The sequence below is a fragment of the Tachypleus tridentatus genome, chromosome 3, assembly GCF_004210375.1.
Source record: "Tachypleus tridentatus isolate NWPU-2018 chromosome 3, ASM421037v1, whole genome shotgun sequence".
In the NCBI taxonomy this organism is placed as follows: Eukaryota; Metazoa; Arthropoda; class Merostomata; order Xiphosura; family Limulidae; genus Tachypleus; species Tachypleus tridentatus.
In genome coordinates, this window is record NC_134827.1 from 84,945,084 (window position 1) to 84,967,818 (window position 22,735).

The 22,735-nt window shown below is 34.4% G+C and overlaps 1 protein-coding gene across 1 annotated transcript; it reads right to left on the bottom strand.

Annotated features, from left to right (window-relative positions):
- Positions 1 to 498: 498 nt before the first annotated feature.
- LOC143247386 (oxytocin receptor-like) lies at positions 499 to 10,673 on the bottom strand. Its single transcript, XM_076495379.1, has 2 exons — positions 9,486 to 10,673; positions 499 to 2,364 (listed from the first exon to the last, which is right to left on the bottom strand). The coding sequence occupies exons 1-2, from the start codon at positions 10,531 to 10,533 to the stop codon at positions 1,964 to 1,966; spliced, it is 1,449 nt and encodes a 482-aa protein (XP_076351494.1). The 5' UTR covers positions 10,534 to 10,673; the 3' UTR covers positions 499 to 1,963.
- Positions 10,674 to 22,735: the final 12,062 nt, after the last annotated feature.

The following is a 22,735-nucleotide window of genomic DNA, read 5'->3' on the forward strand; positions in this document are numbered from 1 at the left end:
GTATATCTTGTCTTATACATATCTTGTATATTTTATCCTACGTATATATTGTGTTATATATGCCTTGTATATCTCATTTATAGCTTGTCTTATAAAATCTTGTGTAATGTATGCCTTTTATATCTTATGTATATCTTGTCTTATACATATCTTGTATATCTTATATTATATATATTTTGTCTTATACGTATTTTGTATATCTTATGTATATTTTGTGTAATATATGCCCTGTATATCTTGTCTTATACATATCTTGTATATCTTTTGTTATATACGCCTTGTATATCTTATGTATATCTTGTCTTAGTTGTAGCAAATAAAAAATTATAGAACACAATCGAATAATTGAACCAGGTCATCAGATAAAACAGCTTTTATTCAGATACAACAGTAGTTCCTTAATATTAACATATACGTTACTTCCATCATATTTTACTTTCAAAACATAACACATAAAAAATGACGTATTTGAACATCCATATTATAGTTGTAAGCTCAAAAAAAATATTTGTTATTTTAGCAAATGTTTTCCCTAATTTATTCCATGTTTCTATATGTATCCTGGTATGTTCTATGTTAACCTATCCAGACGGTGAATCCAAGGGCTAATCCTTTGAATTCTATTGCCATACAAAACGTGCTTTCTGCTTTAAGCCATGAATGAGGTACAATTACCAAGTCAAACACAATTATTCTGTTAGATTATTGTAGTCTGATAGTTGGAAGTGGATAGAGCTAAGTAGAAGTCTTCCCTCTAATCCATCTAATAAGGAATGGTTACACGCAGGTATCTCTAATGTAACTTCACACGAAAATCGAAAACTATGTATCAATCTTTATATGTGAACATTCCAGTCTTCATATTTTGGTATCAATCTTTATATGTGAACATTCCAGTCTTCATATTTTGGTATCAATCTTTATATGTGAACATTCCAGTCTTCATATTTTGTGAGACTCATTTTCTCAAACATCCTTCACGTTTTATTTAATTTGCAGTTGTGACAAGAAATGTCCTCATAACCTTAGTTTTTGACTTAGCTGATATTGAGATAAGTCTATTCCATAAACATCGACTCATCTTAATAAAACGTTTCCTTTTAATCACCGTCTTCTTATTATTAAACTAAGCCTTATTGAAACCGATGAAGATAGCATTATGTCAATGGTTAATCCAGACTCGAACATCTAATTTGATAAGTTGTGATAAAGTACACAGTAAACGAAATTACGTTCTCAACTGCCTTCTCTTTTTAACTGTTCAAAACAAAATGTATATACAATTTCTTACATAATTTCTTATTATTTTTACATGTACTACGTTGCCAAAACACAACAATAACAAGCTTTCCACTACAATAACCACTGTATTCTGTCATATCTTAAGACTAACAAATGTAAATGTGCACATAGTTACTTAACTATACAACAGGGAACAAATTTAATTAGCTGATAAATGCTTGCGAGCGTGAATTTTTGCATGTGGTGGCTCTTCGAGCTTAATAACCGCCAATAAAGAAAATGCCTTACGCATTTCTTATTTGATTTAAGAAACGCTTCATTTAATATTTCCACTATTATCCTAAAAAACATCTAAGGATGTGCTGCAATTAACAAAACACTTAATAAACATAGTTATCATGACAACTCCACATCAGGAGATAACTCAAGAATCTTGAGACAGCCATGGGTTCCTATGATTGTTATGTCAGCCATAACGAAATTGTTATACATAGGAACACAGTCGAAGGCTTATTTCGTCTCTGAATAAAACGTTTACTACGACATACTCTATAAAGTACAATCTACATATGAATAGGTACTCTATGCCCTATGATTATATGAAAAGACGCCAGATTTAAATATACGAGATAATTTAGTTTTACATTTCATTCTAAATACAGAGTATTAGACATTGGTTTAGTCAGAGATTGGTTAAGTCAGAGGAATAAAATCATGTTTTTTAACATGGTGGTTTATCGTTGTCACCTGTGAATATCACTGGTTCTTCAGTTGTTTCAGTTTTTGCAACAGAATCCCTGCTTTCTTCATCCTTCGGTGGGCCTATCCCTTGAGAGAATGTTTTCCTTGCTCCTTTGGAACCATCCGAGAACGTGTGACGAGTACCATTTCTTATTCTTAAAGGATACCTATTGCAGCGCTCGCTGCCTGTTTGTGAGATTCGACTAAGAGTGTCGTTGTTATTGGTACCTTCAGGGCCCTGAGAGGAGAAATTCTTGGAATTGGTTTGACAGCATCTTTCTTTTAGAGCTGTAACTAGGTTGTGGTTCAAAGCCAGATATATCCACGGGTTGACACAACTATTCAAGCTTGCCAAAAGCATCAAAATGGCAACCGTCGGTCCTGTTGAAAATAAAAACATAGAAAAGTGTGTAAAATTACAAAAAACATCGCTAGCATTTTGTTTTTCTTCATCATTATAGACAATAACTAGATTAATTAAAAAATTTATCAAGCAGTAATTCAGATTTACCCATGTTGATGTTTTCATAAGTTTATTAGGCATAGCAAAACTGTACTAATTCCTATGATTGTACTAATCAAATAAATTAATTTTGGTAATTTTTTACAGCATCATTAACATTCAAAGATGTATGTATGATGTATATGGACATCTTTCTTTATTATTACCATTTATTGAAAAACAAACAAACTTGGGGAGTACTTAGACCAAGTAGAATGGATAATAGCTGGAACTGCCCAAAATTACTTCAAATAACTGGTCATTATAAAAGATTATTCAAAGATTCTGGCTAAATATCACTTTGGTTACCAATTCTCTCCATTGACTCAACGATAAGTCCACCGGTTTAAGGTGCTAAAAATCACGTTTCGATACCCATCTTGAGAAGAGCACAAATAGCTCGTTGTGTAGCTTTGTGCTTAACAACAATCAAACCAACTAATGACCAAAGTAGGTGGGCGACAGCTGACGTCATAACGTCCCTGATTGGTGATTATATATGAATAGCTATATCCATTTGATATGATTATTCGAAGCCTTTGATGTAATAATGCTGTTTTTTGTACTTGTTCCACAGACGTTTAGTATAAGAGTATGGACATATCCTAACGTGTTTCTTTCCGTCGGCCATCTAGAGAACAGGTATATAGAATAATACAACTCTCTCAGTCCCAAAGATCGCATTATTAAAGACAATATAGCATCGTTTTGTCATAAGATAGCTCTTTGGTCAACACAAATAATCCAAACGCCATCTGTTTCTATTATGAAATAAATGTTATAAACAGACAGCTGTCTTAATCGCCTGGCCATGCTGGACCAAGTAATTTAAAGTATGAAATTTTACCTTATTAATAAACTTTACTGTATTGTATTTTCACAGTGAAAAAACACATTGTGCCAAATATGGACTAAACAAGCCCGCTCATGGACAAGTGTTTAGGCATGGACGTCTCTAATTTTGAATTCATGATCAAGTAGAACTAATCGGTGAGCAGCACCAAAAGCTACCAACACCCGTGGCTACTAGCACCCACAGCTACCATCACCCACGATCACTAGCAACTACAGCTATCAACACCCACGGCCATTCTTATACGAATAAGGTAACGCACTTAATGTTCGCTCTTAACGAAAAACGATATTTACAAGGTCGACGAAACCACGGTAGTAATGAATACAATATTTGACAAGCCCACAATGTTCTTGCTTGTACAAATAACGTCACGTAAAGTGAGTGTTTCCTTATAGCAAAGCCACACTTGGCTACATGCTGTGTCCACAGAGAGGAGTCAAATCCCTGATTCTAGTGTTATAAATCCGAAGACTTATCAACTGTCTCACTGTGGGACGTCACGTACAGACTGAAAGAATTTGCAAGCAAATATAACAATGCCTCACAAAGAAACAACCGAAAACCAAAAGAAGAACAAATAAAATATGTCAAGACTAAATCATTTTACACTCCGCTTGTCTAGACGTATAATTTTTCTATCTTCCAGATAAATGAAAACTTAATGCTGTTTAGTAAAGAACACATTAGTAAGACAAGATTTATCTTTAAAGAAGCTATGCTGACTCTCTTCTATAATTTCAAGTTTTTTTTTTTGCTGAGATTCCTTATTATAAGTAAGTCTAATTTGTCTAAAATTTCCAAGGCAATAGAAACTTTTCAGTTCTCAGGCATTTCTCTGTCTACTGCCTACTGACTGTCCAAGAATGTTCTTTGGCTAACCCGAAAATACTGAAGAAACAATTGTAATTATCGCGCTTTATCTATACATCATTTCAGTCTTTCTACTTGTCATCAGAGAATTAAAGTGTTCATAATTAAAGTTCGTTCAGACCAGTAATATTGTTAACACACACCCTAGATAAAACAAGTGAGGAGAAGACATTTCAATAAGAGAGTTGCCATCAGCATCTCTTAAAGGGCTAAAATTCATTTTGCATACATTTATTAATATACCTAAAACGTTATTTTTAGTTTTTTCCACTAGTCATTTTAATTTCTTAATTTCATTTTTAACAAGAGTTTTAGCTTTTCTATAGTTCTTTAAACAATTTGTCCTAAGTGTCATTTTAAAGTTTTAGTATTTTTTTATATCATTAATAATTAAGTTTTGAGATTTCTTGTTATCCTTATTTCTATTTTATCGTATTACGTCTATCTTCATTTTAAAGCAATTTATTTTGAATTAATTCATTCATAAATCTCACTCTTGTGGCATTTTAACTCATTATTCAATATCATTGAAAATAATTTTTTGTCGTGTGGCTTCCAAAATTAGGGACTGAAATAGAATTTTTCTCGATTTCATCAAAGGAAAAAAAAAACATTTATTTTTTTGTTATTTTTTAAGATGCTAACCAGAAGGGAAGTCTTTCTTAGCTTTAACTTTAATTCATAATGAAAACAAAGATGGAAAAGTTGAAGGTTACTGATTACGTCGAACATTACTGATGGGGTAGTAATCAAGTGGTTATGCAGAGAACTTTCATCACCACTTAAATTCGTATAATCCCAATTAACGTAACTGAAGTTATAATGTACACTGATTATGATATCAATATTTTTATTTTTAACAGACATGTTTCATTACATAACTTTTGAATAGCATAATCTGTTTAATCGTGTAACCTATTTTTACTTTTCAAGTTTACGATATAAATATGATTCAAATCATAAAGTACCCTTTTATATCCTGTTTGAAAAGTTTCACCAGGGTTACGTAAGTCAGGGATGGCCGGGTGGATTAAGGCGTTTGACTCCTCATCCGAGGGTTGGGGATTTGAATCCCCATCGCACCAAATATGCTCCTATTTCGAACTTAACTTATCTATCTTACAACTAATAAGGGGTTCGATGCCCGTCGGTGGGCTCAGCACGTAGCTCGATGTGGCTTTGTTGTAAGAAAACACACTCTTACAACTTCAAATGTTAGCAGCTACGCCTACTTTCAAAATTACTGTTCTTTTTTTATATTTAAGCCCAGTTGCCTAATTTTCAAAACTTATTGAACTAGTTAATGCCATAAATCTTCTTTTACAATCTCCAAAATGTGTACTAACAGTTCCTCAAAGTATATAACACTAATGCGAATTTAATTATAATTATTTTTAATAAATTATTTACAGTTTTTTTTTCCCCAAATTCATAACAAACGCTAATAAGGACGCCTATCTATATATTACATTTCATCTTTATTCTGAGAACTGTCTCACAAGTCCAATAAAACTTATCAATATTAATAATCTAATAATATCCTCGAAATTCTTTTATTGAAATCTTAAACGCCAATGAGCCCGGCATGGCCAAGCATGTTAAGGCGTTCGACTCATAATCCGAGGGTCGCGGGTTCGAATCCCGGTCGCACCAAAACATGCTAGCCCTTTCAGCCGTGGGAACGTTATAATGTGATGGTCAATCCCACTATTCGTTGGTAAAAAAGTAGCGGTGTGTGGTTGTGACTAGCTGCCTTCCCTCTAGTCTTACACTGCTAAATTAGGGACTGCTAGCACAGACAGCTCTGGTGTAGCTTTGTGCGAAATTCAAAACAAACAAGTCTTAAACGCCACTAAGTAATTCATTCTCACACGCAGGACTACCCTCGAAAATACTACACTTCCAATTCTATCCCTAAATTTATGAAAAATTCGTTTCAAAAGTTTCAATACTTCTCAGACTTAAAACTTTCAATAAAGTTAAGCAAAGATCTAAATTTTGGGATTTGGGAAGATCAGGTGATACATATACATGAGTCGACATTATTAAACTACGAATACTGTTAAATGTTAAAGTCAAATAAATGAAAGTTCTGTTCTTATTTAAATTAACTGACTTAAATACATTACCCCTATCACAACCGTGTCCATTGTCAATAGTCTTACATTAAACAAATAGTCTTACATGTTGCAATGTTTGTTTGTTCAGTAATATATTAAATGTTTGTGTAACATTAATATCCTAATAATACATCACACAACTAATCTGGTTAAATAGGTCTACCACTAGATGGCTGATTGCTATACTTGTAGTACATATTTATTCGAGAGATTTGGTTTGGTTTGTTTTGAAATTCGCCCAAAGCTAGACGAGAGCGATCTGCGCTAGCCGTCCCTAATTTAACAGTGTAAGACTAGCTGGAAGGCTACTCTTTTACCAACAAATAGTGGGTTTGACCGCCACTTTATAACGCCCCTACGGCTGAAATGGCGAGCATGTTTGTTGTGTGTTTTCTTATAGCAAAACAACATCGGGCTATCTGCTGAGACTACCAAGGGGAATCGAACCCCTTATTTTAGTGTTGGAAATCCGTAGGCTTACCGCTGTACTATGGGGAGACCATGTTTAGTGTGAAGAAGATTCGAACCCGCGATCCTCGGATTACAAGTCAAGTGACTTATCCGCCTGGCCATGCCGGGCCCTATTAGGATTAATAATTGATGATAAGTTTTATCAAGTGTGATATTGGGATTTAGTGAATGTATAAGTTCATCGTTCTTTAAATATTTTCGAGAGTAAGTGACCTATTTATTCGAAAACTTTCAATGTTATCAAAGATGGCGAAATATAATTGTCCATAATATTTTATATCGTGATAATAAGTTAATAATGCAAGTGAATTATTTTAGAGGGTGTTGTCACTTACGCCAAAAATATTTATTAAACTGCCACAAATTTACAAATAAAATTCGTTTGAAAGAAGGATTATATTATTTATTCGTTATATCTGTTTTTTAACTATTTATTGTTAATTTTAGAAATAATATTTTGGAATCGAAAACAAAAAAAACGACAGTGATGGAAAATGAAACTTATCCATCCTTGTTTTCATCTTTGGAAATAACAAGTGTTAATAACATCTATAAGAGTAAGAGAACGTGCCTGTGTTTGTGTGTGTGACCGTTATACTTTCAAAAAAGAAAATAACCTCAATACCTGAAAGTTTGCAGATATACTAAGTAGACCCTGAGGATATGCACCTGGGTATCGTTACCTATCCATAGGCATGCGCAACTTTGTATGGAACAAAGTAGGGAAAAACGAGATAAAAAGAGAATATGTGATTGCCATAGCTCTAACAGAAAATAACTTAGAAACCTAACATTTTGCAGCCATACTAAGTGAATCCTAATGGTCTGCACCTGGATATTATTACGTAAGTACATATCCGTGCACATGTGAGTAGGCATATCTTCACGCAAAAAAAACACATAGAAAATAAAGGTGTGCGTGTATTCGCGCATGCTAATCTTTTTAATGAAGTGAGCTATCAAAAAACCATGTAGAAAAGAAGTGTTTTTTATATATTACAAATAGATACCACACACAGATACGCACGTATAACCGCAATATTTCCACGAGAAAAGAACCCAGAAACCTGAAAATTTGCACCTATACTAAGTAAACCCTGAGGGTCTGCACATGAGTTTTATTGTTTATCACATTAAACAAATATACATTGTATCAAAAAAATATATTTCCAACCCTTGAATAAATTTTCCGAAATTGTTTCCAGGGCTCAATTACCACGGTGTACAAGCTAACTCAATTATTAATGAAACTTTTGAATTATCATAAAAATGCTCATGAAACTTTTGAATTATCATGAAACTTTTGAATTATCATAAAAATGCTCATGAAACTTTTGAAGAATCATAACAAAATGTTAATAAAACTTCTGAATGTATTTACTTTCTTTGTGACTGGAAAGCATATTCAATATGATAACAAGAACATGTACTAATTTTATAATAAGTTTGATCAATGGGATGTTCAATTTTATTGTTTGTTTGTTACAAAATTTCGACTAAGGATTATTTGCTCATAACTGACCTTAATCTTAAATTTCAGACTACAGGAAGGGAATACAGTCAACAAGACCCATCTCCAAATATTTAAGAGTTTTTGCCTTATTTCAATATTGTTCAATCAAGCATCTTTATGTATTTTGACAGGTTCTCATTATCTTAGTTCATCGATTTCGTTTAATATTATTGCGTTTTTATTGTTATTAAAAAACGTTTGTTTTTTCTATTATTTTGAATACCCTCAATCAACATTTGTAACCGATTAGACAAGAAAAACAAAAATAAGTTGTATCCAAATGACCAGTGATTCAAATTCATTTTTATAGCGATTGTGTTTAAAATGTTACAATGTATAAGATTCTTGTGTAAGAATAATTAAAATGCCCAAACGATGAATGTTTTTCGATACAAAATTAAAATATTTCATTCTTAGACCAATGAATGGCCTTAAAATGTGATTTGACATAAAAACATGTGGAGTGTCTGTTTTTAGGCTTTTGTTCGTTCTTAAGATAGGTATTTGATTGTGTATTGAAAAATATTAAAGATTTAAGTCTTTTAATCTGCGGAAATGATGTTGTTTCTTACCATCTGACGGGATTTATAGTATTTGGGGTAACTTATGACGAATTCTCTACTCCAATATGGTTTACAAAAGTGAAAAAAATAGACCTAATTAACACCCACTAAATAATTTGCATCAAATGTCTTGGTCAGTATTATAGAATTTTTGGAAAGAAAATCAAAATTATTGCGTTTGGCTGTGTTTCTTATAGCAATGCCACATCGGGTTATCTGTGAGTCCACTGAGGGGAATCGTACTCCCGATTTTAGCATTATAAATCCGTAGACTTACCGCAGTACCAGAGGGGAACGCATCACGTGGATCAAAATGGCTTTGATAAAACGTTTGTGTGTTTTATTATAGCAATGTCACATCGGGCTATCTGCTGAGTCCACCGAGGGAAATCGAAGTCCTGATTTTAGCGTTATAAATCCGTATACCAACCGCTGTATCAGTGGGGTACATATGTTATTACAAAGTACTATATAATGAATATAATTTTAGTCATCATAAAGCATTAAATATTATTGTTACAATATACATGTCTTATTAACATAAACGTTTGTTTAATAAACAACAAAAAACAATACGCTATTTGTTAAAACGTGAAGTAAGGCTTACCTGTCCAGATAGATGAATTCTTGGCATATGGACTCCAGTAAGCCCAAAGTTGTACTATGATAAACGGAGTTGAGCAAATAATGTAGCAAGTTATAACTACAACGGTAATCCTAAATGTCTTGACTTTGGAATGTGACAAGCCACGCATGCAGTGACTTCTGGGAACAGTAAAGGTTCCACAGCGACTTCTCCTAGTATTAGAATTTTCAGATAAGCAAATCTGAGCTTGACCACGTCTCTTGAATTTTCTTACAAGTAGCACAACTGATTGACCAGGAACTGTGTTGTTACTGGCAACAACGCCATTATAAGTCTGGGGCCTAGAAGTCTGACGTTTCATTTGAAGGTTATACCAAACGCTTTTACATATACGAATATATGTGAAAGATATAACCACGAGTGGTACGAAAAACTGAGACACAGCGTACCACAGGACGTAAACCTTTTCTCCCCACGGTTGAATGAAAATTCCCCAGCAGTCAAATGTGAGGGGATCCATCGAAACCTTCTGATAGGAGAAGATGAATACCTGAGGAAAGGAGCAAAGAAGTGAGACAATCCAAGCATTAGCAATCATAATCTTGGACTTTCGAGGAGTCCACGCACAACTTGTTAGCGGAAAGCAAATAGCCTGATAGCGATCAATGGCAGTCACCAGCAGGACGTAGGACGATAAGTAAGGGCCTAGAATTTGCATGTATTTAACCACCTTACACAATACGTTCCCACCATGAAAACGATGTGTTAGGTCCCATGCAAGCTGTGGTAAGACGTGGAAAAATGCAGTAATGAGATCCGAAATACACAAGTGTTGAAGAAAGTAATGCATTCTGGTCATTTTGATTCGTCTCACTGTCAAAGCCATCAAAACTATTGTGTTACCAATGACAGTTAAGGTAAAGATTGTTGCTAAGACTGCGATCTCTACACGAGCTACAGTCTCATCTCGTTCTGTAACAACAGCCTTCGTGTTGTTGTTAATAGTTGAAAAGTTGACGAGAGATAAATTTAAAAAATCCCTCGTTTCTCTGATAGCTATCGTAGACATTATACCAAATAGAGCATTAAGAATACAACTATGAATGTATCAAAGTTTTGTTTTGACTGTACAGTTTATTTTTCAAAAAGGTGTAGTCAGACGTATTCTATACAGTTGATACAAAGAAAAAAAAGAAACCGTTTCCTCAAAACGATATGTCCATTTCTCAATCCGATAAGCTCATTAACTAAATTTGAACCGAAGGAAAGGAAATTGTAAAATCAAAGAGAAAGTAATGGAATTATGGGAAATACTGAAACTTTTCTTGATGGAGTGATTTCAAAAACTGTTCCGCGTTTTGATAAGGGAATGAAAGTATAAGGATAAATAATAGAATTCCTAAAATTAGAAGAACAAAATTTTGTTAGGTTAGGTTCAGCTTTCCCATCAGTTAGGATTCTGGATTGGAGTTGAAGAGCAGACAGGAAAGGATAACTTAATCCGACGTTTTCAAACTGAAAAGGAAAAAAAAACCGTAAATAAATGATAATTTAATTTCTAATTTCATAAGATAAAACATTATATCGTCTGAATTTGTTTTTAAATGCAATAAACTTTAAGAAATAATTCATATTTACACTAGAAGAAACTAAGATGTCTTAACACGTTCAAGAAGCTAACATGTCATCATTGTACCAGTATTGAAAACTGGGTAGTATAGTGGTGAGTGTTCCCGCCTGGCATGCGTGAGACTGGGGTTCGATTCCCTACCGTGGAGTTTGTATCTTGGCCCACCATGGTCTGGTGGTTAAGGCACTCGAATCTGAAGGTCGCGGATTCGAATCCCCGTCATACCAAACATGCTCGTCCTTTCAGCCGTGGGAGCGTTATAACGTGATGGTCAATTTCACTATTCGTTGATAAAAGAGTAGCCCAAGGGTTGGCGGTGGGTGGTGATGACTAGCTGCCTTCTCTCTAGTCTTACCCTGCTAAATTAGGGACGGCTAGCACAGATAGCCATCATTTTTCTTTGCGCGAAATTCAAAAAACCAAAACAAACCAACATTCTTAGATCATCCTCAGATTAACTCTCAGAGGGTCGAAACGTTATTCTCTACTTTATTTTAATAAAAGTGTTAATACCCATGCCAGCTGTCTTAAGAAACAAATATATTTACTTTTATTATGTATTCAAGTCATAGTTAAATTGCCGAAAAAACGTGACTTATGAATATTTTATAAATATACACATACCATGCATTATTGACATCACGTGAATGAATTTTTGGAATAAAATGTACATTTTTGCAAGTGAGAAAAAAAACATTTCCATCAAGTATTTTGTATAGTTTAAATCTAGTTTTCTAAGACTTTGTAAAAGTGTTGCTGTCATAGAATTGTTAAAAGTTTATGTGTAGAAAAATTTTAGTTCATAGAAATTCTAAAATATTACAACTTTAAACATCAGACCAATAAAAAAGGAAAGTATGGAGGCTGGTAATGTAAAAATAAATGTTTATATATATATATATATTCTATTCGTGATCACTTCATGTAATCAGGTGTGGTACTTAGATCCACTGATATTGTTGTTATCTGTCAACAAGTTCGTACAAAACACGTTCAGGACATCACATCACAAGACTTGATCTCAGGGCTTGTTACGCAATTCGTAGCTCACGGCATGTTACGTCACTAACTGGACACCCCCGTTGCTGCCCAATTACACAGTTCATGCAAGCGAACTTAAAATACTAGAAATCTGATTTTGATAAGCAGGTTTTGGCAGAGTACAGACACCACATTTTGTAGCTTTGCGTTTATATTCAAACAAATAAACAAGCAGCTTTGTTGAAACATATGAGATGAAATCACGCAATATTATTGTGTCTAGTTCAGTTTTCATTTGCCTTTGCTAATAAAAAAAAACAACAAACAAGCGAGGTGCCCTTCCGTCCCTCTGGCTACTTCCGTATTTCAACTACGGGAATTATGAGAGATGACGAGAGTGCAAAATTAATAAAAGAAAAACCTTATAAAATAACATCAAATGCTTGGAACTCTTAAAATGGAGCCGACGTTAAAACATCCAACAAAAGTTTCTTGGATTAAAATCAAAACAACTTAGCGATGGGCCTTGAAGCTACTACTGAAAACTGGAAAAGAAGATATAGAAAATAATTAGAAAAAAAATAACCGCTTTAAGAGCAAAAATACTTTTGTTGCAAGAAAATAAAAAAAATTCTCTGAACGCAATGGACAAAATACCAAAGTATCACGTGCCCAATAAAAAGATACAGCTGATGGCGTAAGATAAAAAAAACCTACGTCATTCAATTATCTTTTCAACTCAAGACAATATGTTGGGTATAATGGCAGAAAAGTTTGTTTGTTTGTATTTTGAATTTCGTGCAAAGCTACACGAGGGTTATCTGCGCTAACCGTCCCTAATTTGCAGTGTAAGACTAGAGGGAAGGCACTTGTGATCACTACCCACCGCCAACTCTTGGGCTGCTCTTTTTACCAATGAATAGTAGAATTGACTGTCACATTATAACGTCTCCACGGCTGAAATGACGAGCATGTTGGTGTGACGGGATTCAAACCCGCGATCCTCGGATTACTATTCGAGTGCCTTAACCACCTGAGCATACTCAGCCATGACAGGAAAGATACGTGGTTAAACGTTTATTATTTATTATATGAAATGCATGAAATCGATGGATACACGTTATAATGCGACGATCAATCTCACTGTTCGTCTGTAAAAGAGTAGCCCAAGAGTTGGCAGTGGGTGGTGATGACTAGCTGCCTTCTCTCTAGTCTTACACTACTAAATTAAGGACGGCTAATGCAGATAGCCCTCGTGTAGCTTTGCGCAAAATACAGAAGCAAACAAACAAATAAACCTTAATTACTGCTGCACCTCTGATCCACGGCCGCGCTTCGTGCATGTCAATTGGTCGTTCACTGTCACCATTTTTCATCAACCGATCACATTTTATCTCGAGTTTCGTGCAATTATCCGTGACTATTTAGCGCAGAATAAACTGATTCCGGTTAGTAAAGGAAAAGAAATATATAAAAAGTGTACTTTGAAACATGTGACTCGTTATTTACTCAACACAATGGTAGGTCGTCTTTTTGTGGTATCGTCTGGCTGCTTAATCAACCAAAATTAACGAAGGAGAAATTAAAAATAAATCTTTATCTCACTTGAATATTTGAACAACACAAAAAATCAAGAATCCTGCTCTTTCAAATCTACATGTTAAATACTTCAACCAATGGTCCTCATGTACACTCAATGGATACTTTATTAGGTACACCTATCTTGTACCGGGTAAGATCCTCTTTTGCCTCCAGAACAGCCTAAATTCTTCGCGGTTTGGATTAAACAAGGTACTTGAAACATTCGTTCAGTATTTCTGTACTTGCTGACTCAGTGGCAGCATGCAGTTCCTGCAGATTTGTCAGCTGCACGTTCATGCTGTGAACCTCTCGTTCCACCTCATCCCAAAGATCATCTATTGTGGACTGTGCAGGCCATTGGAGTACACTGAATATGAACTCATTGTCATATTCGTGGAACCAGCTTGAGATGAGAAGTGCTTTGTGACATGGCGCATTACCCTTCTGGAAATAGCTATTGGAAAACGGGTAGACTGTGGCTATAAAGGGATGCAGATAGTCAGCAACAATGCTCAGGTTCGCTGTGACATTGAAATGATGCTCAATTGGTATTAAGGGGCCTAATGTGTGCCAAGAAAACATTCCCCACGTCATTACACCACCACCACTACCTTGTACTATTGACACAAGACAGAATATATCCATATATTCATGCTGTTCACGTCAATTTCCGACCCTACCATCTGCATGTTGCAGCAGAAATAGAGATGTGTCAGACCAGGCTACTTTCTTTCAATCTTCAATCATCCAGTTTTGGTGACCCCGTGTACACTGTAGCCTCAGCCTCCTGTTCTTAGCTGACAGGAGTAAAATCTGTCATGGGCTTCTGCTGCTGTAGCCCATCCGCTTCAAGGTTCGACACGTTGTGCGTTCAGAGATGTCCATTACACCACGGTTGTAAAGAGTTGTTACTTAAGAACTTGTGGCATTCCTGTCATTTTGAACGAGTCTAATCATTCTCCTCTGTCCTCTCTCATTAACAAGGATATTTGGATATTTTTTTTCACTCCATTTTTATAAACTTTAGAGACTGTGATGCGTGTAAACCCCATGAGATCAACAGTTTCTGAGATGCTGGAACCAACACATCTGGCATCAACAATCATTAGACGGTTAAAGTCGCTTAGATCACCCATCTTCCCCATTCTAATGTTTAGTCGAACAACAACTGAACTTCTTGACCATGTCCGCATGCTCTATATATTGAGTTGCAGCCACATGATTTGCTGTGTGGCTGTTTGAGTTAAAGAGTATAGTATGTACATAATCAAGTGACCACTGAGTGTAATTTTTAGTTACCCTATATCCACAAGTTACTTACTTCAACCAATGGTCTGTTGCATTATATTTAGTTAGAACGTGTACAACAGTGAATATACAATTATTTCCTTTTTCGTTATAAAATGGCATTTCCTTCATTTATTTGCAACATACTGGTAGTTGTTGCTATTGTATTTTTGAAACCACTCAACACATAAATGAATCAAACCATTAATCTGCGTTTAACTATCTACCTATAAAGTTCATCAACTATGCCTAAAGAATCACTTACTCGACTAATTAAGTGAGCACAACACAATGTGAATAACAATCAAAGGCGCTAGAACAAATTATGAGAATATAAGGCACGTATTTCTCAGTTTAGTATTCGACGAGATTATGTGGCTAAAGTTTTTATGTAAAACTAATGTACCTAACTTTTGAAAACGTATAATTAAGACAAAAAGAAACATACACACAAGCTGTTTCTTTGTTTGTCACTTTGATTATAATGAATGATATTTTTTTTTCAACCTAAAACACGCCATTTGTAATTTCTAAACATCTACTGTACTGGTGCAGGAGTCTCGTAGACCATTCATTTTAGTATCACTTGTGAGAAAGGGGGGCCTGGCATGGCCTAGCGCGTTAAGGCGTGCGCTTCGTAATCTGAGGGTCGCGGGTTCGCGCCCGAGTCGCGCCAAACATGCTCGCCCTCCCAGCCGTGGGGGCGTTATAATGTGACGGTCAATCCCTCTATTCGTTGGTAAAAGTGTAGCCCAAGAATTGGCGGTTGGTGGTGATGACTAGCTGTCTTCCCTCTAGTCTTACACTGCTAAATTAGGGACGGCTAGCACAGCTAGCCCTCGAGTTGCTTTGTGCGAAATTCCAAAAAACAAGCAAAACAAACTTGTCAGAAAGTTTCGGTAATAGTAGTTTCTAAATGAAAAGTCTTTTCATACAATATTTTGAATAATTCCCTCAAATTCCTGCGATTTTCATGAGTGTGAATGAGAGTATCAGTTTTGTGGACGGCTGATTGCTGTACTCGTAGTACATATTTATATACTTTCGTCAATTATAATATAGGGATCAAGTGAATGTACGCGTTCGTCATTCTTTAAGTATTTACGGGAATAGATGACCTTGATTTTTGTTTTGGGTTTTAAATTTCGCAAAGGGCTGTCTGCGCTAGCTGTCCCTAATTTAGCAGTGTAAAACTAGATGGAAGGCAGCTAGTCATCTTGGGCTACTCTTTGACCAACAAATAGTGGGATTGACTGTCACATTATATGATATGGAAATAACTAATCATAGAAAGTATAATATATCCTTACGTATGATATCCAAACAAATAGTATTACGGGTTAATAAAATGTACATCGAGATGAGAAATAAATAAAAATAATTATATATACTTTATAACGACTCTTGCGGGTCAAAAAAAACTCCATACGTACAACTTAAAATCCAGGTTTCGATTTTTTGCACGGGCAGAGCACAGATTGCCAACTGTAATATGTTATAACATCATTCGCCTTAATAACTATTACAATACTTTGGAGATTTAACGCAAAGGAAAGTATTAAACTGTTATGTTTTGAAATATAATCATTTTACCTGAAAGGTAACTTAGAATTTAAAATTTTGTTAAATTAAACGCACATTGAAGGTTTTCAGTTAAGTCAAACCTTCTTACGAACTTGCACACTTCTCAATGTGGATCCTATGATTGCAGTAATTTTTCTTTCAATACTACACCTTCTGTACTACATTCACAAATGATGTGGTTTTTAATTTTGTTTTACGCATTTAGTTAGGTATTCATGAAATTTGAAACCAAAATTACGTGATTACAACCTCTTATACAAAACGGCTGTAGTTTTGAGTTTGGTGCTGATCACCTCACACGTATGTGCATTAACTATTTATCTTATCCATAGAAAAATTCACTACGTGAAACGAGAATCCAGTTAACAGGTTATAAATAATATTCTAAATACCTGAAAGGGTTTTGTAAAATACCACTCCTGGCTTCCAGAGTAAGTCAGCCATTTAAGCAATAGATAAGATGAAATCAAAAGAGATCTTCTTGGTAACGAGAAGGTTGTACGAATCACGCAAGGTTTGAAATGCAAGTTTATGGTTTACAGAATTGCCAGTAGATGGCGAAATCGTTATTCTTTTTCGTTTCGTTCACAAAAGGAGAATAAATAAGAAACGAAAATGTTGTTTTAAGTGTTAATAAAACAATAACTATTTGACAGACTTCAGATAAATAAAATATATATTTTAAATTCTTTATCTACACAATTACTCTACTGTCAATTTTAGAATAAATATTTAAATATGATATAAGCTTATTAGTCTATTTCAGACTATAAAATTTGTTTTTTGTTGTTATAGGCAAAGCTAAATAATCGGCTATCTAACTTCGCTTTGGCCACAGCAGGTATCTAAAACTAAGGTTTAGCGTTATAAGCCCTCACATTCTCCGCTGAGCCACTGAAAGACCAAATATAAAGAAAAATGATGTGTGAAGAGAAATACATCTGCTTATAACAAATTATTTTGAGGTTATAACTAAAAGTAATATTAAACAAAAGTATGAATTGAAGTTTTAAATGTCAGTGATATAAAAAAAAACACTACTTTACTGTCAGTATTTTTCATAAAACAAAATTCCGTTCATTAATTGGACATCTCTACCAGGCGTTACTGAGTTAGTAATGTCAGCTATTCATCACCGTCAATTCTTGGGACACTCTTTTACAAATGAATAGTGAGATTAATCTTCACATTATAAAACACCACGGGTGAAAGGACGAGCATGATTGATGTAAGAGGAATTCGAACCGCGACCATCAGAGTAGGAGTTAAGCTCTCTAACCACCTAGTCATGCCGGGCTTCTAATACACTATACTATGGTAATGTATTTCTAACGGTTAGATGCTGTTCTTTTCGCTAAAAGAATGATAAAAATATTCGCATTTTAAAGAAGGTAATGTACCAAAGTATCAGGTGTACGACTTATAATTAACTTAATTTAATTTGTTTATAATTATCAATAAATAATTTTATAATTAAAAATGAATTAATTTGTAATTAATATGAACATACTATAATTGATTTAAATAAAAGCATATTAATTACTTTTATTATCAATATTTTAATAAACTAGTTATTCAACTGGTTGGGTTCCAAAATGAAATCACGTAAAGTGTATAACGTACAAATGTGGTAGCCCCCGCTAGTACAGCGATAAGTTTACGGATTTACAACGCTAGAATCAGATGTTCGATTCCCTTCGCTAAGCTCAACAGATAGCTCCATGTGACTTTGCTATAAGAAAACACATAGGTGTGTTATTTAAATAAATAATAGCATCTAGTTTAAATTACATTTCGCGTAAGCTGAAACACGCATCCGTCAAGATGTTTACTCACTCAAAATTATTTTTCTATTCGCCAATCGGAAAGTTTCTATTTCATACAAGAACCGGAAGGAGTCTAACGGTCAGCACACCTAAACTGTGAGCCTGAAGGTTCTATAAGTGTACTTTGTTTTGAATTTCGCACAAAGCTATACGAAGTCTATCCACGCCAGCCGTTTCTAATTTTGCAGAGTAAGACTAGATGGACGGTAGCTAGTCAATGCCAACCCCGCCAATTCTTGGGCTACTCTTTTACCAAGGAATAGTGGAATTGACCGTAACATTATAACGCTCCTAAAAACAAACAAACAGAAATAGGATTGAATTCTTTTAAAAATTAACACTTTATTTCGTTCTCGTTATTTTAAAGGATACATAACTTTCAACATTTTGCTGTCAGTTTCTTTGTGTTAAATTAATGCCTGAGACGATATTTCTACTTGGGCGTTCTTTAACTCAGTGTCTTATTGTAAAACTCAGTTATGTCATTGGCTTATTTTGCAATTCACTTCTTTAAATTAGTGTTTTATTGGGTAATACATTTATTTAAGTTGGTGTCTCATTGGGTAATTTACATATTTATGTTAGTGTCTCCTTGTGTAAGTCACTTATTTATGTTAGTGTCGTATTGTATAATTCACTTTTTTACGTTAGTGTCTTATTGTGCAATTCACTTTTTTAAGTTTGTGTAATTCACAAATTCACATATGTGAGTGTCTTATTGTGTAAATGACATATTAATATTAGTGTCTTATTGAGTAATTCACTTCTTGAAGTTGATGCCTTATTGTGTAATTCACTTACTTAAGTCAGTGTCTTATTGGGTAATTTACTTCTTTACGTTAGTATCTCATTGTATAATTTACTTCTTTAGGTTAGTGTCTTATTATGTAATTTACTTCTTGAAGTTAGTGTATTTAATTGTAATGCACTTATTTATGTTAGTGTCTTACTGGGTAATTCACTTATTTATGTTAGTGTCTTATTGAGTAATTCACTTCTTTAAGTTAGTTTTTATTGGTGTGTTTGTGTTTGTTTTTCTTATAGCAAAGCCACATCTGGCTATCTGCTGAGCCCACCGAGGGAAATCGAACCCCTGATTTTAGCGTTGTAAATCCGTAGACATACCGCTGTACTAGCGGGGGTGCAAGTTTTTATTGGATAATTCACTTCTTTAAGTTGATGTCTTATTGTGTAATTCACTTCTTTAAGTTAGTTTTTATTGGATAATTCACTTTTTTAAGTTGATGTCTCATTGTGTAATTCGCTTCTTTATGTCGGTGTCTTATTGGGTAATTCACTTCTTTAAGTTAGTGTCTTAATGTGTAATGCTCTTATTTATATTAGTGTCTGATTTGGTAATTCACTTACTAATGTTAGTGTATTATTGGATGATTCACTTATTCATCTCAGTGTTTTATTGTGTAAATCACTAATTTATGTTAGTGGGAATGTTGTATGTGAAAGTTTATAACCACCATTAATTTTGTACTTCTAATCATTTTTATGCTTTATAATACTACTTATAAAATACCACACCAAGTCTGTTATTTGTCTTTAACTGGACACTCAATGTTTTGCTTTACAGCTTCTTTAGAAGTCATGTACTGTCAGTAGTTAATCTCAGTATATTATTTTACAATATATTGTAAGGAAAAAACATAATATTTCACGATCAAGGTGTTATCGGAAATAAAATAAATCATTACAAAATTTCTTGGCATTACCAGGATATAGTTATAATAAAGTGTTCATGTGGGAATGTTACACAATCATTAATATATTGCATATTCTAATTTAATATTATTCCTTCGAAAAGACGTTTTATTCATTTCATATGACTAAACTGTGACTTACAAAAGCTAATGTGTTTGGTTTGGGAACTTACGTTGTACGTACAGCACAATTAAACACTATTAAAATTGTTTTTAATTTCTTCGGAAGAGGAATTGTTAATTAAATGATAACAGATAATTGAGAAAAAATAAACACCTTCAGATAGGTGTTCAGTTGCCAAAGTTTATTCTGACAATTTCATATTTGTGTGATCTACATAGCAAAATTATTTATAAAAGCTACTGATTCGTGTTTTTTATTCAAATAACTTTGTATGTTTGAAGATTTACTAATAATACTAGGCTTTAAATAGTCTGTCATTCGTTCCCCTAAACGACCAAGGGTTGATCTCACAAAATCTCGTTCACATTGAGAACGAAGATATTGATAATACAGGCTTAAAGGTCAAGATTCAAGCTAAATGTATTGTAAGTCTAAAAACACATAGGATTTCTGTTGTTTTTTCTAAAATAAAGTATGCAGACATTGTTCTATATTATGTAGTTTACGGTTACTTGAAATGTATATTAATATTAAATTATCGAAAGTAGAAAAAATAAGGCTAAATAGGTCTTTGAATGTTACTGGTTTTTTATTCACTGTATACAGAAGTGAAAAGAATTATACTCTTCAAAAAAAGAAACGCAAAAGGCAAAATTTGAGACATATTGTTAACAAGTTTATTCCGGGTAGTTCTGTATCACATGTGTGAAACTTTGCACATCACTGCTGAACATCCAAAGTCCACGCTCACTAGGTGAAGTTTAACGTCACTCAACGTCAATAACGAGTATGCCCCCCGTGAGCATCAGTAACTGCTTGGCATCTCCTGCCCATGGAAGCGATGAGATGATGAATCACGTCCTGTGGAATGGCTGTCCGCTTAGCCTGCAAAGCTGCTGCAAGATGAGGTAGAGTCTGCGGTTGAGGTTGTCGCCGTTGCATACGTCGGTCCAACTCGTCCCAAAGATGTTCGATGGGGTTTAAATATGGTGATCTGGAGGGCCAGGGAAGAACGTTGATGTTGTGGTGTCTCAAGAAGACAGTGGTGAGTCGGGCTGTGTGAGAACGGGCGTTGTCATGTTGAAAAACGTCGTTGACGTTCACCATGATGGGTTGCACATGGGGCCTAAGAATCTCGTAGACGGTTGCGTACGGTCTGATCGGAAATCCTACGCAGCCCTGGTATGGTTGAGGCAGTATTCATCGCAGTGGTGGTCCTATCCCGAAGGTGACGTAACTGGATGTAGCGATCTTGTGCGGGCGTGGTCACACGAGGTCTGCCAGATCGTGGACGGTCACGAGTTGATCCATGTTGTTGGTGACGATTTCATAGCCTTGTGATGGTGCTTGGGTGGACATACACAGCTCTGGCAACATTTGGTTGAGATTCGCCTGCTTCCAAGTGACCAATGGCGTTGTTGCGTTGTGCTTCAGTCAGTCTTGGCGTAACTGTATTGTGTCGGTGGCTTAACACTGAGTTATGGAAACCGAGAATCCGTCACTTTTATAGGGATTTTGCACATGTTGCACTTGCAGAACATGCAGATCTCTCAAACAAATTTATTGGACACGAATGCGTTTTGGCGAAAAATCCGATGTTTTCCTCCGTTTTCAAAGTGCACAACTTTTATTGTCATTTTGGTCTGACAATCAGTGCCTTAACACGTGTAACATCACATACTCTGACCTTGTAACGTTATTACATATATTTCTCTTTAAAATAACAAAAATATCCCTTTTGCGTTTCTTTTTTTAAAGAGTTTATTAACAGATAGTTTTGTTTGGACAAATATAAACATACTCAAACAACTTTCAAAAAACAACGTCATGTTTTTATTTGTTCAATATACAGACTATTAATATTCTACACTCCAAAATCAAAAACCTGGAAATAAATATTATCTGCATTAAGTTCAATGCACTCAGATACGTGACCTGCAAATATTTATTTTACTTTCAGTAAAAACTTGTAGTTTAGCTTTATTTGTCGATACAAGAAGAAGTTAAATAATATACAAGATTATAACGAACAATACCTAGGTTTGCTAATGTTTGTCTTTATGTTTTATTAGTATTTTCGTTTGCTTGTTTCATACGTTTTACGTTTGTTGTTCGTTTGGACATTAACTATCTTCTGTTATTTTTTTTTGCATTTAGACATAAAGAGTTTGTTGTTGTAATTCTTGTTAAAATAACTTGTTCACCTGTATCTCTTAAAATTAAATAGAAATTAAAGTTGTCTACAAATAATAATTGGCATATTCTTTAAATTCATTGATAGCTTTTATAATGATGACAAACGTACCAAAAGCTAAGGTATAAGTAGTTAAGGTTCAGTAAGAAAATCAAGACTGCTTTTGTTACTTGTCTGTAGAAAATCGTTTTGGTTTGTGTCTCTGGTATCATTAATCTCTGAAGTTAAACTCAATTGACTCTGATCACAGAAAAAAACTGAAGATAAAAAAGGATGATGAAGTTAACCAATCTTAAAATTTGTACTTACTGGTTGACTCTTGGAATTAGCTCTGATTACATTGGTTTGAATT

Excerpts from the sequence above, each read along its gene's own strand:
- LOC143247386 (XM_076495379.1), bottom strand. The coding sequence starts at position 10,533 with ATGTCTACGATAGCTATCAGAGAAACGAGGGATTTTTTAAATTTATCT. Across the intron at positions 2,365-9,485 it reads GAATTCATCTATCTGGACAG|GACCGACGGTTGCCATTTTG; the intron begins GTAAGCCTTACT and ends TATTTTCAACAG.